The 16,156-nt window shown below is 53.2% G+C and overlaps 1 protein-coding gene across 1 annotated transcript; it reads right to left on the reverse strand.

Moving 5' to 3' along the window:
* Window positions 1-11,644: 11,644 nt before the first annotated feature.
* On the reverse strand, window positions 11,645-14,995 carry Smim41 (small integral membrane protein 41). The gene is made up of 2 exons (XM_052160824.1): window positions 14,318-14,995; window positions 11,645-12,088 (listed from the first exon to the last, which is right to left on the reverse strand). Exon 1 carries the CDS (start codon window positions 14,668-14,670, stop codon window positions 14,401-14,403), a length of 270 nt encoding a protein of 89 aa, XP_052016784.1. The 5' UTR covers window positions 14,671-14,995; the 3' UTR covers window positions 11,645-12,088; window positions 14,318-14,400.
* Between the last annotated feature and the right edge of the window lie 1,161 nt (window positions 14,996-16,156).

A 16,156-nucleotide genomic window follows, 5' to 3' on the forward strand; every position in this document is an offset into this window, starting at 1 on the left:
CAAGGCAGCATCTTCATGAGACATGGTGACTGAGGAGAACAGGGTAGAGGGACAACAGAAACGGCAGAGAAGCCTACATGGCGAGAGAGAACACATTGGCTTACTGAGGTGATCCCTCAGGCTTTGTAAGCCCTGCTCGATTGTATAGAGCCATATTGGGGTGTCAAGCCACATGGTAGGAACTTGACTCTAGCCAAGGACAAGAGCTTCGGGCTGGAATCTGACATTAGGGCATAATAGGGAGGTAGGTTATAGGAAGCAGGAATTTTTAGCCTAGGGTGGAGTCTTCAGAGTGTACTAGACTTTGGTCAAGATGAACTTCTCCCAGTTCTGGTTGAGCACCGGATTCCCGGATTCCTGTGCTAGAAAGGATACTGCTCCACCTAGGGTGGAGAAGCTCAGAGTGAAGGTTAAGTTCATTGTTCCTCCAGGTCTACAAATTCCTGAATTAAGCAGGTGACCCGCCCAGCTGCCTGAGCAGTGGAGTCAAGGACTGCCAGACGACTTCCCTGGAACTCAGCCCGGAGTCGGGGGAGTGGGGGGGGGGGGGGGAACGGCCTGCCCAAACTGTTAAATGGTCTGACCCCCATTAAAGTTGGGGCCTTGATCGGTAAACTATCATCCTGGCCTCATTCTTTTTGCCCCTTCCCATCCATCCCTCAGCTTCTGTTCCAGGAAACCAGTTCATAGTAGCTGCAGACAGCTACAGGATACAACACTTGATCCCTCCCTAAAACACACTCTGGGCATTAGTGGTGTTCACAGCAGCCAGCATCAGGGAGGAGGCCAGTGTTCAAGGTGACACACACCTGTAATCTCAGCACTCAGGGAACCAGAATTCTTCTTCTTCTTCTTCTTCTTCTTCTTCTTCTTCTTCTTCTTCTTCTCCTTCTCCTTCTCCTTCTCCTTCTCCTCCTCCTCCTCCTCCTCCTCCTCCTTCTCCTCCTTCTCCTTCTTCTTCTTCTTCTCTTCCTCCTCCTTTTCCTCCTCCTCCTCATTCTTCAAGTTTATTTAAAGTGCTCTATCTGCCTGCCTGAAGAGGGCATCAGATCGAATTATAGATGATTCAGTCACCATGTGGTTGAACTCAGGACCTCTGGATGATCAGCCCATGCTCTTAACTGCTGAGCCATCTCTCCAGACCCACAAGATTCTTCTTTTGTTAAAAATTATATATATGGAGAGAAAGAGAGAGAGAGAGAGACAGAGAGAGAGAGAGAGATATTCTTGAAGTGCCTTCTTTTATAAAAGGAACATGACACTTCAGCACAGACCTCAAAAGGCCAGCCAGCCCATCAGTCCTCTCTCATGAAACAGAGAGAGATCAATTGCACCCTCATTTCAGCCTCACTCTGTTTTCAACCACAGTGCCAACTAAACCCTCACTATTCCCTGATTTGGCTTCACTTAGACCTGGCCCATTGAAGTTGTCTTTGGTGCTAGACCCAGGACCTGACTCTCTTGGGCAAAGATGCCTTCAGAGAAGCAGATAACTAAAATCCCAGGGCTAGAGCCCTGGACCTGAATCACTTACCCAGACTGAGGTGCAGGAGCTGAGTAGGAACCTGGACCCTGAGCTGCAATGGGGTCAGGACAGAGGCCAGGAAATCATCAGGCAACCTGGGCCCCACCCTGAAAGGCCAGGGGAGGTGAAGAAGGGTGAGTGAGTGAGCCGTAGCATGCGGGTGGGCCAACAAGCTCCTCCTCCATCTGCGTCTCTCAGGTTCTCTGCAGAGATCACTCACTCATCCACACGTTTACTGAGGACCCATGATGTACCAGGCATGACCATGAACACTAGGCACCAGACACCAGACCAAGCCCCAAGCATGCACAGTCATAGGCCCTGTTCTTCCAGGATTTGCATAACTGAAGAGAACACACTCGATGTGTAACTAAACATATGAATGGAGGCTCAAGGATCCCCCCAAGGAATGCCTGACAGCTACCAGTTGTCTGGGAGGTTATCAGAGAGGAAGGGGCATCCCAGACCTGAAGAGTGAGATGAGACGTGACCCAGTCAGTCGTGCAGGGGCAGTCGGAGTGGGAACAGCATTTTCAAAGGACAATAGGACATAGAGGGTTCAAGGGAGAGGGGTGAAAATTCAGAAGGAGCAGGTCCCCAGGAGGACCACAACTTAGGGACTGCAGGATGGTGGGGAGATTTTAACCTCTGGCCATGAGTAGCTTCACTGGGTCCAGGGGCAGATTACACAAGAAGTGGCCTGGCAGGGTGCCTCTTTCAATACCACCCTGATTGGGGACTAGAGAGGTGGATCTGTGGTTAAGCGCACTTGCTGCCTTACGGAAGACCTGGCTTCAGTACTCAGCACCCACATCAAGCAGCTCACAACCAACCACCTGTAACTCTAGTTCCAGGAGATCTGGCGCCTCTTCTGGCTTCCACTGGCACTGCATGCACATGGTATGCATAAATACATGCAAGGTATTCATATATATAATTGAAAAAATTAAAAGACACCATGTCAGCTGGCTTTCTGTGTCAACTTGACACAGGCTGGAGTTATCACAGGGAAAGGAGCTTCAGTTGGGGAAGTGCCTCCATAACATCCACCTGTAAGGCATTTTCTCAATTAGTGATCAGCAGGGAGGCCCCTTATGGGTGGTACCATCCCTGGGTTGGTGGTCCTGGATTCTATAAGAGAGCAGGCTGAGTAGGCCAGGGGAAGCAAGCCAGTAAGAAGCATCCCTCCATGGCCTCTGCACCAGCTCCTGCCTCCTGACCTGCTTGAGTTCCAGTCCTGACTTCCTTTAGTGATGAACAGCAATGTGGACTTGTAAGCTGAATAAACCCTTTCCTCCCCAACTTGCTTCTTGGTCATGATGTTTGTGCAGGAACAGAAACCCTGACTAAGACAACATCAGTAGAGAGTGGTGGACCCAGAAGCTCCTATGGTCTTGTGGGCCGAGTAAGAGGCAAGGCCAGTTATAGGAGACAGAACAAAACTCTACAAGGTGGAAAGGACCTCAGAGGAGACGCCTGGCTGAGGGAAGAAGGCCAAGGACAGAAACTGAGGCACAAGAAGGCACTACTCAGACTGGAGAGATGGCTCATCAGTTAAGAGCACTGACTGCTCTTCCAGAGGTCCTGAGTTCAATTCCCAGGAATCATATGATGGCTCACAACCATCTGTAATGGGATCCGATGCACTCTTCTGGTGTGTGTCTGAAGACAACTGCAGTGTACTTGTATACATAAAAATAAATAAATCTTAAAAACAAAAACAAAAACAGCCAACAACAAAAACCACCAGCAATGGTGGCACATTCCTTTAAAAAAAAGGGGGAGGGGCGCTGCTCATGGACACCCAAAGTTTGCAAGGGCAGTGTTTGGGGTGCAGTGCAGTCAGAAGCACCTGCCTGCCTGCCCCAACCCATGTCCTCTCTTGCCCCTCTTGTTCAGTAAATCTCTGTCACACTGGCCTCCTTCCTACTGCTCGGACATGACAGATTCATTCCTAGCAAGGACCTTTTCACCCGCTGTCTCTCTGAAGGGAACATCACGTCCTGGCTCTTCCCTGGCTGGGTCTCCCCATGGGTCAGGTCTCAGCTAAAATGTCACCTCCCACAGAGGCTTTCCCTGACCACCTTGATGGATGCCACCCCTGTCGCGGTACAGTCACCACCTATAAATACATTATGCCTCTTTTTATAGGTCCATGTGATGTCTCCTTACCAAAACTTGGGATTCTTAGGGCGGGGAGCTCTGCTCTCTAGTACTAGGGCTCCCTGGGCAGCCATTCCAAAAGCTTCCTTCCGCAAGGCAGGGTTTCAGGGTTCAGATGAAGCTGGACCGACACCATCAGAGTGGGAGCTAATCCAGCACCAGGAGAGGAGGCACACGAAGGGCTAGGCTAGGAGGAGGGCAGGACAGGATCCTGAGGCGCCGGGTGGGAAGCTCCTGAGCTGGGAACAGATGCTGGTCAATTACAGAGAGCGAAAGGCAAGTGAGAAGCAAACAGGGCATCGGAAGCCCAGACAGTGCATGCGGCCACAGGTGCCCAACCACAGCCGCGGACACGCCCTAAACCCTCAGCGTCACTGTTTGAATGAGAACAGCTCCCATAGGCTCTTATGTTTGACTGCTTGGTCCACAGTTGGTGGAACTGTCTGAGAAGGATTAGGAGGAATGGCCTTGTTGGAAGAGGTGTCATTTGGGGTTGTTCCTCGAGGCTTTGAAAGCCTCTGCCATTCCAGTTGGCTCTCTCTCTCTCTCCCTCTCTCTCTCTCTCTCCCTCCCTCTCTCCCTCCTTCCCTCTCCCTTTCTCCCCCTCTCTCTCTCCCTCTCCCTCCCTCCCCCCTCTCTCCCTCCCTCCATTCCCCCTCCCCCCTCTCTCCCTCTCCTTCCTTCCCTCCCCCCTCTCCCTCCCTCCCTTCCCCTTCCCTCCCTCTTTCCCTCTCCCTCTCCCTTTCTCCCCTCTTTTTCTCCCTCCCCCCTCTCCCTCCCTCCCTCCCCCCTCTCCCTCCCTCTCCCCCTTCCTCCCTCTCTCTCCCCCTCCCTCCATTCCCCCTCCCCCCTCTCTCTCCCTCTCCCTCCCTCCCCCTTTCCCTCCCTCCATTCCCCCTCCCCCCTCTCTCTCCCTCTCTCCCTCTCCTTCCTTCCCTCCCCCCTCTCCCTCCCTCCCTTCCCCCTCCCTCCCTCTTTCCCTCTCCCTCTCCCTTTCTCCCCTCTCTTTTTCTCCCTCCCCCCTCTCCCTCCCTCCCTCCCCCCTCTCCCTCCCTCTCCCTCCCTCCCTCTCTCTCTCCCCCTTCCTCCCTCTCTCTCCCCCTCCCTCCATTCACCCTCCCCCTTTCTCTCCCTCTCTCCCTCTCCTTCCTTCCCTCCCCCCTCTCCCTCCCTCCCTTCCCCCTCCTTCCTTCCCTCCCCCCTCTCCCTCCCTCCCTTCCCCCTCCTTCCTTCCCTCCCCCCTCTCCCTCCCTCCCTTCCCCCTCCCTCCCTCTTTCCCTTTCCCTCTCCCTTTCTCCCCTCTCTTTTTCTCCCTCCCCCCTCTCCCTCTCTCCCTTCCCCCTCCCTCCCTCCTTCCCTCTCCCTCTCCCTTTCTCCCCTCTCTTTTTCTCCCTCTCCCTCTCCCTCCCTCCCTCCCCTCTCTCTCCCTCTCCCTCCCTCTCTCTCTCTCCCCCTCCCTCCCTCTCTCTCTCCCCCTCCCTCCCTTCCCCCTCCCCCCTCTCTCCCTCTGTTCATGGTTGTGGATTACATGTAAGCTCTCAGTCACTGTTCCAGTGCCATGCCTGCTTGTCCGTCACCGTGTTCCCCACCATGGCAGTCATGGATTCGCCCTCTGAAACTGTAAGAATCGCCTAGTTAAATGCCTTCTTTTATAAGGTGCCTTGGTCAAAGTGTCTCTTCACGGTAACAGGAAAGTAGCTAAGATGGTCCCCAATTGTCTACTGATAGCACTCTGTCCTTTTTGACTAGGTGGTTAGCTGGTTGGTTGGCTGGTTGGTTGGTTGATACTGATTTTTCAAGACAGGGTTTCTCTGTGTACCCCCTGGCTGTCCTGGACTTGCATTGCAGACCAGGCTAGCCTTGAACTCACAGAGATCTGCCTACCTCTGCCTCCTGAGTCCTGAAAGGGAACATATCTGTCAGACAGAGAGGGACAGACACGGAGTATGACCCACAGCTCATATCCCACAGGGCCTGTTTTCTAAAAGGGAGAAAACTTAGGTGACATGGAAAGAAGCAGATGCGCTGGGCCCCGTGTTGTCCTCAAGCCCATGCTCTGGCCCCGCAGATGTTAGTGGAGGGCGAGTGGATGCCACAGGGGTGGGGTGAGGACAGGGGAAGTGGCCAGAGGAGCAGCCAACAATAACGGCTGAGAAGTGACCACTGGAGGAGAGGGTGAGGCCAGACTGGGAAAGTCCTAGAACCAGTTGGAAGCCAGAGAGTGGGGGTGGCGAGTGGGGTCCGACCTGAGAGGCTTGGCTGCAGGGGAGTAACTGAAGCAGGCAGTGGGGGTGCAGAAGGACTATTTTAAGGCAGAAGAAACCTGAGTGTTGGACACCAGAGCCAATGAGGAGCAACAGAAGAGATGGGATAGAGGAGAATTCAGGAGGCTCAAGGTCTGAGACAGGGAGGCTTGAAGGGCATCGTGAGGGGGAAGAACCTTCTGGAAGAGTAGGACAGAGGGAAGAGTTCAGGTACCTAGGAACCAGCCTTAGCAACGCCGGTCAGCAGAGGCGTGCTATTATTTGACATCACCCAGCATGGCTCCAAGTCAAAGGATAGACGACCGCAGTCACCTGGGGATGAAGTTTGTCTGGACTGCGTCTGTGCAAGGAATGACATTAAGATACAGACAAGGATGACTGAGGGCATGGATCACTAAATCTACACTGGAAGGGACTAAGGGCTAGGGCAGAAGAAGAGGTCATGGGTCAGGAGACCTTCAAAAAAATGGTTGTAGGACAGGCCAGTGAAATGACTTGTCAGGCAAACACACTTGCCACCAAGTCTGATGACCTGAGTTCAGTCCCTGGGACCTATGGGTGGTAGGAGAGAACCAATTCCTGTGAGCGGTCTTCTGACTTCCAAATGTGTGCCACCGTGTACACACACACACACACACACACACACAATCATGCATGTGCACACTCGCACACATACACTAAGTAAATAATAAAATGCTTACTTGAGTATCTGAGGGAGGGGTTCTGAATGGGCACATATCTGTCACACAGAGAGGGACAGACACAGAGTGAGAGGCACAGCTCATATCCCACGGGGCCTGTGACCCGCAGCTGCATTGGGCCCTCATAGCATGGGAAGAATGTTTCAGGGTTGGTTTGGCCTAGGGGAGACAGGTGCATGGCAGACATCCACACAACACAAAGAGATGCCCTATGTCCCACAGGGGCTGGGTAGACAGCTCAGTGGGTAAAGTGCTCGCTGTATAGGCATGAAGACCAGAATTCACATCTCCAGAATCCACATGCAAAGGTACCTGCCACCAAGACTGTGGCCTGAGTTCTTACTCAAGATTTACATGCTGGAAAGAATGAACTGACCCCTTAGAGTTGTCCTCTGACATCCAAATATAAGCCATGGCATGCATGCATGCGCGCGTGCGTGCGTGCGCGCACACACACACAATGCACACATGCACATGCAATGTGCACATACATGCACACATGTGCAAACACATGTACACAACACATGTGCATACACGTATACATGCACACATGTGTACACAATACATATAAGTGCACACAATGCACATGCACAAACAGGTACACACAATAAATAAAAAGTAAGATGTAATTTTAAAAAGTTGTTGAGCATGATGGTGTATGCCTTTAATCATAACAGCAGAGAGGCAGAGACAGATGGATCTCTGAGTTCAAGGTCAACCCGGTCTCCATAGCAAGTTCTAGACCAGCCAGGGATAGCTAGAAAAAATCCTGTTTAAAAAAAAAAATAATAATGATAAAGCTAGCAGTATAGCAAAGTTCTGGGGGAGGGGGCTCAGAAACAGTCAGTTCCCCAGGGCTCCATGGTAACCAGTCCAGAAAAAATGAAAAGAGATTTTAGTCTGGTGGGCGACTGCCACAAAAACTAAGTTAGAGAGTAATAGAGGAAGACACCCAAAGTTGACTTGTGGCCTACACACCTGCACACACCTATGTGCACTCATGTGACCTACACACTGTATACATATGTATTCATGGGGCCTACACACCTGCACATACACATGCACTCATGTGGCCTATACACCCGCATACACACATGTGCACTCATGTGGCCTGCACACCTGAACATAAACATGTGCACTCATGTGGCCTACATACCTGAACACACACGTGAACTCATGTGGCCTATATACCTGCACACACACATACACTCATGTGGCCTACACACCTGCACACACACACACACACACACACACACACACATGCATTCATGTGGCCTACACACCTGAACACACACGTGCATTCATGTGGCCTACACACCTACACACACACACACACACATGTGCACTCATGTAGCCTACACACCTGCACACACACACATGTGCACTCATATGGCCTACATACCTGCACACACACATGTGGCCTACACACCTGCATACACACATGGGCTCAGGTGGCCTACACCCCTACCCACATACATGTGCACTTACACATGAGAAGGAAGTCTTATACAAAGTAAGCTGACAGGTGGTGAAAGTGCCTTTAATTCCAGCCCTGGGGAGACTGGGAGGTCGAGGCAGCCTGGTCTATACAGCAAATCCCATCAAGGTACAAAGTGAGATCCTCTCTCCAACAACCGAACCTCCACTTTGTGCACAGGCTTCTTTGTTTGAGACTGTGAGATAACAGCTCAGAGGCGGGAGCCTTCCTGCTGCCTCCCACCAAAGCTGCAGGCTCTTTCCCAGACCTGCCTGGGGCATGGGTTCTCCTGGCCAAGCCCCCAGCACCCTCTCTTCAGCAACACAGAGCAGTTCATCTCTTTCCCCAGTTCTCTCACCCTCCCCTTCTGCCTTTATTTAGGTGCCGGTGTACCAGCCTGATCCATGCAACCTTGTGTGACTCTAACAACATCACGGCCCGGATTCTCTACTAAGCTCCAACGGCCCTTGAGGTGTCTCAGGGCTGTCGGTGACACCTCTGCTGTGCCGCATCTGCAGCAGCCAAGAGCTTCTGCTTACCCAGAATTAAACCGGCCCAGGTTTGATGAGGAGACATGACCCTGCTTTGGATCCAAGAGTCTGCCGTGTTTCTCAGCGTCAAGTCAAGCAGATCCCGTGACCAAGGTCTGGAACATTCTATACTCTCCGTAAAACAGTGATTCAGTTCATTCACAACAGAGCCGGGACTTGGCCTGCATCCCTTGGAGATGATTTCCTTCTGTCCTGATAGATTTGAAGCCAGAGCCGAGGCCACACGTGAAGGCAGCACACAGCGGGCATTCATACGTTATCAGTGTGGACTTCCTTTTGTCCTAACAAAAATAGCATGAGCCATGTCCGATGTTCCTTGGTCTGAAGATGGGAGCGGGAAGGGGGGCAGTGCGCTACAGAAGACGAGTGACTTCTCAGGCCACATGTACTACCAGAGCGCACACCCAGGCAGCATGCCCCCACCAAACCCCCCTCCCCCCCCACCCCCCCACACCCCCCCCCCCCCGCCATTGCTCTGACTGTTAGGCCACACTGCCCAAAGACTGACAAAAGCAAACTGAGGGACAGGAGAAGCTAGAAGGAGAAAGGCAAGCCTGTTCTCACGGCTTGGGCCCTCCTAAGTCCCGGGTCTAGCCTCCTCCTCATCCTTGTCTCTCAAGTGGGTTAAGAAATTCTCTTCTCTGTAAACCAATTTGTTTTCTGTGGATTCAGGCCTGAAACACCCTCATTGCATAAGCCCATCATCTGAATGAGAGGCGTAAGGCCACAGGCAGCATCCACCTCTCCTGTCCCCCCTCCCACGACCCCCCCCCCACGACACCCCCCCCCCACGACCCCTCACATGCAGCTGAGATCCAAGCTCCAGCTCTGACCACCTGGCTGCTTTATGACGTCACATCCTTGCTGCCTCTTCATTCCCAACTGCTCCGCCCTCAAATGTGCTCCAGCCCGCTGAGGTCTAGCTCTTGAATGGAAACCTCCAGACTCCTGCCTGTCCCTGCCCCTGGGTGTCACCCCTCTAGGGCCCTTCTGTGGGGGCCCTCCCTCTCTCCACCAGGTGACCGATGCTGGGTAAGCACAGCTACCCCTTCAGTGAGGTGGCCCTCACCGGCTCCCTGGCTGGGGACTCCTGCTTTCGGCTCTCTCCACCTCAGTCTTTGGACCCCACACTCTGTGAGGCTGAAAGCTCCCAGAGGGAAGAACTTTCTCCTATTCTCCTCATATCCAGTTTCCAGAGCACGCTGAATGTCTGCACAGAGCACTCGTGAGGAACAAAGAAACCAAGTGTGTCCCTAGGAGCCCAATGGACCCTCCCTCCCCTTCCCTCCCCTTCCCTTCCCCCCTTCTGCTTTCTTCCTCTCCAGCTTAGTTACTGTTTCTGTGATAAGTCACCATGACCAAGGAAACTATGAAAAGAAGGCATTTATGGGGCTTACAGTTTCAGAGTGTGAGTCCATGCCCGGCAGGATGGGGAGCCTGGCAACAGGCAGGCATGGTGCTAGAGCAGCAGCTGAGAGCTTACATCCTGCGGCACACCCACGAGGCAGAGAGAGCAAGCTAAGTGGTAGTGGTGACAACCTCAAAGCCCAAATCCCAGTGGAACTCCTCCTCCTCCGACAGGGCCACACCCCCTAATCCTTCCCAGAGTTCCACCAATGGGAACGAAGCATTCAAACATATGAGCCTATAGGGGCCATTCTTATTCAACCTCTTGCCCTCTTTCTCCTCCTTTCTCTGGAAATGATCAGTGTGGTGATCTGGAGATATCCTCACAGTCCTCCTGGATCCCTAAGGTGGCACTGTTTGGGAGACTTAGGACATGTGACCTTATTGGAGGAAATATGTCAGAGGCATGCTGTGAAAGTTTGAAAGCCTCACACCATTTCTGTGTGTTCTGTTTCTTGTTTGAGGTTCAACATGTAAGGGCTCAATGCTCAGCTTCTGGCTGCACCACCATTTCAGCTAGCAATCCCCAACATACGGACCCTAACCCTCTGAAACCATAACCCCAAAATCAACTTTTCCTTCTGTAAGTTGCCTTGGTCATGATGTTTTATCACAATAGCGCAATAATTAACACAGTCAGGCTTGGGGAAACAGTGTCCCTTATTAATTGTAGTATACAACACCTTATAGTGATGTGCAAACACATTACCTACTGGTCCACACTCAAAATGATGACATCACTTCTATTTCAAAGGGGTCTCTGACCCAGGAAGGTTTATAAGCCCACTCTCAGAGAAGTAACTACACACACACACACACACAGAGTGCGCACACACACACATACACACACACACACACACACAGAGTGTGCACACACACACATACACACACACACACACACAGAGTGCGCACACACACACACACACACAGAGTGCGCACACACACATACACACACACAGAGTGCACACACACATACACACACACACACACACACACACACACACACACGAGTGCACACACACACACACACACACACACACACACACCAAGCTCTGGTTGAACAAAGCCAAGCTCTTGATCACACTGACCAGTAGGAGTCGCTTCCAGTAGACATCACATCCACCCTCGGTTCTAAACCAGCTGTGGTGGGCCCTGTCTATAGTCCCTGAGAGGCTGCAGCAGGGGGATTACCATAAGCTCAGATCCATCTTAGAGCATACAACTAGTTTCAGGTCAGCTTGGGCTATTGCAAACCCTTTCTCTTATTTTAAAATATTCTTTATTTAATGTATATGAGTACACCTTCTTCAGACACACCAGAAGAGGGCATCGAATCCCGTTACCCATGGTTGTGAGCTACCATGTGGTTACTAGGAATCAAACTCGGGACCTCTGGAGGTGCAGGCAATGCTCTAACCGCTGAGCCATCTCTCCAGCTCCTTGTAAATCCTTTATTTAAAAGAATCTACTTGAAGCAGGCCAAGTTGAGGGGAGATGAGGGAAGAAACCAAGAATCCCAAGGGTCAAGGGCTAGAAACAGACCACACACTCAGAACTGCATTACCGGCCTATTTAATAGCAAAGCCATGGAAAGCGATGGTGCATTGCCGGGTGGCTGTCGCACTCTCCAGAAGGGAGGTACTAACCCAGGTTCTCAGCAGCAACAGGTCGCTGGGTTGTCAGATACTGCCATGTAGTATCAGGCAGAACAGGAGCTGCCCTCATGTCCGCAGAGGCCTGGTGTGCAGAGGGCACACTAGTGTGTCCACACAGCTGGAATGGAAAGCCAGTGCCCATGGGACACAGCAGTCACCAAGCAGACTCACTTGTTCTGAGCACGAGTCCCCTACGCCCACCCCAGGAGCGTTGGGAGCAGCTCGGAGGAGGCAGCTGAGTGCCAGGGTCCCAGGATGAGGAGTCACCAGTCCGGTGTCTTCAGTCCATCATCACAAGCACAAATGGGGTGTGGGTGGGCGGCAGGTGAGGGAGATGTCCAGCACCTGTAAGACAGGGCGCCCCTATCTTGATTGGAGGGAGCAGTTGGCTGAAAAGACAGGAAGGGTCCTGTGCACGATGACCTCAGGCCGACAGCTTAGGCAGGACGTTAGTCCACCCGCTGCCCGGACTTGGTCAGGCAGGCTCAGGCTAATAAAGTACGGCAGGATCCAAGATTTCTTCTCTGGTTCTCAGATACACGCCCAGCCCATACCTCTCAAGGAGGCAAGCCCAGCATCTCCTCTTCCATTTTCGGAATCCCTTCATCCCCACCAAGCTTAACGGCCTTGAAAATGCTGGGTATTTTCCCTGCCTACAACACTCAGGCCCTGGAACACCACATAGCCATTCCAAACACTGAGCCCAAGGGACATCAAAGGCAGGAAGTTTGATGAAGAAACTGTTGCCTCCCCATCTCCCACATCTGTCTTAGTCCTGTGTGGGCAGACAAGATGACGCTCGGGACACAGTCTTTCCTGCCACCACACATCCCTAACGCCACAGGGGCTTGGGTTTGTATCTTCCCCATCTGTGTCTGCTCCAGCAATCCTCTGGGCCAGAGTTCTTCAGCTTCAGTCTGGGTAAAGCTGGGCCCAGCTGGTAAGGAGCTGCTAGCTGCTGCCTAGCATCTGGAGACTGTTCTAGAAGCAAAAAACGGTATCTGGCAAGGCCACTGAGGAAGCAGGGACTAGAGGAGATAGTGACAGTGAGCCTTAGGGTTGGGGTCCCTGACTCGGCCTGCACTCTACATCTGTGTCCGTGACAGTTCTCTGGTGGGTTCAGAAGGCCATGTTTTCTACCAGAATCTCAGAGTACTGGGCAAGCAAAAGGGAGAGCGGACCCAGGGGACCCAGGAGAGCGAGCTTGGAACCAAGAGCCCAATGCACAATTCAGGTCCAGCTCTGCCACTCTCCAGAGTCACCTGTTTGTCTCTTCGAGCTTCATCTTTTCTCAAAGTTCCTCTGGGTGTACCTGAGTGTCAGTGAAGGGATCAGGACACCCTCCATCCCGCTGAGGAGAGAGAGGGACTGCGCATGGCGGAAGACTGTGGCAGGCTGGGAGGAGCCTGGTACAAAGGAAGCTCCCCGGTGCGGTGCCCAAGACCAGAAAGGGAATGGGGACAGTTCCCCGGGCCCTGGCCTGGAGGTGCCCTCCGAGGCTGTGGAGAAGGCATCTCAGATGTGAAATCTGTCACCCTCAAGGCTACCATGGCACAGCCACCCAGAAGTGGTGCCAACCCCTTAGGTGCTAAGCAAGGATCACACATCGTCAGCTTTACAGCAGATTACCTGTGCCTGCCCGCACCCTCCACCCTTCACCAGGCCGTCACCACAGACATCCGTTACCATAGGCATCCCACACCATTGCCTTCCTGGCAGTAACTTGAAAGCAGGAGTCTTGAGAGTCACCAACGGCCACTCACAGAAGTTCCCAGCAGCCCCTACACAGCTAAATACCAACAAGACGGTGAAAGCACCCTCATTTCACGGTTCAGTCCAAGGGGGCCTTGGACTGGAGTTACTTTGTCCTTTGGGCCACCCAGACCCTTCTTGTCTCCAGATGGTTCCCATCCTTAGAGAGCTAGAGACAGGAGACCCAGACGCAGCCCCCACAGCTGGGAATACTCAGCCTCGCTTCTGCTTCCTACAAGTATGCTCCTGCAAGAAACCTTGCCACCCCACCCCCACCCCCATTGCAGCACACAAAACTTATGCGTGAGCAGGAGTCAGGGGAGGGGCCTCAGGCACATCTCTCCATCCCCACAGTTCACCCACACCACCAGCGTGCCTCAAGTGGGAGTGAAGAATCTCTCTCCCGCTCCCTTCACCTTGGTGGCCCTATCCAGCCTGCCCACTCCTTCCATGGACAAAAGCTTCGGGAAGGAGACAGCAGCAAGCTGAGAACTAAGGCTGGATTGTATTAGCCTCCAGGACAGAGGGTCCTGCTGAGTCCTGCTGAGACTGCAAGGAGAGCTGGTCAGATGCAGAATATGGGGAAACATCAGGTACCCAAGGAGCTCCCGTACACAGAACTCTCCCGCCTCCCTCCTCTAGCCCATGGGCATGAAGGCTGTCTGTGCCTCAGAGGCCCAGGGAACGAACCTCCAGCTCTCCCCTGGTCTTGAGCAGAGGTCTGGCGGCCCCAGCAATGTCCACTTAATAAGAACAGAGGCCACCACTGTGCCCACCCCACCCCGCCCCACCCCCACTCCCCCTGTGCCTCAAGACCCTTACCTGTGCAGGAAACAAGAGCTTGTGGTTAGACTCCCGCTGCGCCCCCAGAAATGAGCTCCGGGCAGCACAGGAGGGGCTGACACCTAGGAGTCTTCGTCCGCTCCACAGGCACCAGGCTCGGCCTCCGGAGACGAATGCCTTTCTCGAGCCAGCATGGCTATCAGGCCCTGGGCGCGGAGGAGGAGTCCTCCACCCAGGAACAGGATCCCACAGAGCACCAGCAGCGACAGGACGCCCAGCACTACTGCCTGTACCATGCGTGGCCCCTCCGGGGGACGGAGTGGCGACCCCGACTGGTTGCAGCAGCTCAGCCAGGCAGCCTTGGCCGCGGCTCCCACCTGTGAGCTGTTCATGCTCCCACCAGCTGCCCAGATGTGCACAGGACCCTGAGAGTTGAGGCTGTGTCAGAAGTCTGTAAGGGGCGGGGCTCCCAGGGCCCTCCCGCCCACTCCACCCAACTGCATGCTGAGCAGCGCTCAGGCCCTTCCTAGCCAGGCTCCTCCAGAGCAGCCTCTAGGTCCTTCTCTGACAGGCTGGGTTCTTGGGCGCAGTCTATCTGTTCTCCAACACCATGTCCATAATTCAAAATTGCCAGGTAAGCCCAAAAGGCCCATCTCTACGCTTTCCTCTCTGCGTCCCCAGGGCTTTCAGAGCTTTTAAGACTCTTAGACCCCTGTCCTTAGCAAAGCACAGGACAGCTTTCTGTTCCTGAACTACAAGTTCAACACTTCTCACCCACGGGGGGACAGTCTGAATGGTGGAAACCCGTCCCTCAGGGCAGGCAAGTGGAACACAGGACTCAAGACCCGAGGAGAGAGAACGGCTAGTAGCACCCAGATGGCAAGGCCTGCCTCCTCTCTCTCTCCTGTCCTCTTGGCCAAGAAATCCTGTTGACCAAGATCTAGAGCGAGGGGTATATGAGAGGGCTTGGAGAGAGGAAAGAGAAGGGGGAAATGATGTAATTACGAACTAAACAAATTTAAAAAGGGAGCACAGATCTGACCACTGTTCTACCTCAGGGGAATTATAATGCTGCAGAAGGAAGGGCATTACTGTCTTGGTGTCCGAGACAGCCACTGAGCCAGCTAGGTATCAGTCACACTGTCAGGGGTGGAGCCCAGTGCAATCTGGAGGCAGAGAAGTCTGCGCAGGTCTCCTGGAAGATCCTTTAGCAAAGTCTAAGTTCCCTTTTCAAAAATAAAGCCACTGTGGAGAGACTTGGAATGCAGCTCAATTGGTAGAATGCCCGCCTAGCACCTTGCCCAACAGGAAGCTGTGGGTTTCAGATGCCAGCCCAGCATAAAACAGAAGCACCAACCTGTAATCCCAGCTCTTGGAGGTAGGAAAGAATCCCAAGGTCAGACTACAGAGTGAGTTTGAGGCCAGCTCAGACTACCTAAAAGTTCTAACTCAAAAAGAACACAGAGCTGGCTAGCAAGATAGCACACATCTTTAATCCCAGGTAGAGGCAGGTGGATCTGAGTTTGAGGCTAGGCTGGACTACAAAGCAAGTTCCGGGACTGGACTATGTAGACCTGCCTCAAAAACAGACAAAAAAAAAAAGTGACCTCTAACATCTCAGGGGGAAACCTCAACCTGTCAGGAAACAGCCTGAGCAATGCAGGCACATCTTTAGCTGCCCTGCTCCAGGACCACACCCAGGCCCCAGCCAGTTTCGGTGTCAGCATCCCTCCCACAGCTCACCCAGCAGTGCTCAGGTCTCTAAGAGCAAAGCACAGCAGTGGACATGGAGTGGACGGGGCTGTGAGGACGGGGCTGTGAGGACAGGGCTGTGTGCATGGGGCTTTGAGGACAGGGCTGTGTGTGCATAGGGCTGTG

Source organism: Apodemus sylvaticus, chromosome 17, assembly GCF_947179515.1.
Source record: "Apodemus sylvaticus chromosome 17, mApoSyl1.1, whole genome shotgun sequence".
Lineage (NCBI taxonomy): Eukaryota > Metazoa > Chordata > Mammalia > Rodentia > Muridae > Apodemus > Apodemus sylvaticus.

What these genes read in the sequence shown, in the direction of transcription:
- Smim41 (XM_052160824.1), bottom strand. Translation starts at nt 14,670, where the DNA reads ATGAACAGCTCACAGGTGGGAGCCGCGGCCAAGGCTGCCTGGCTGAGC.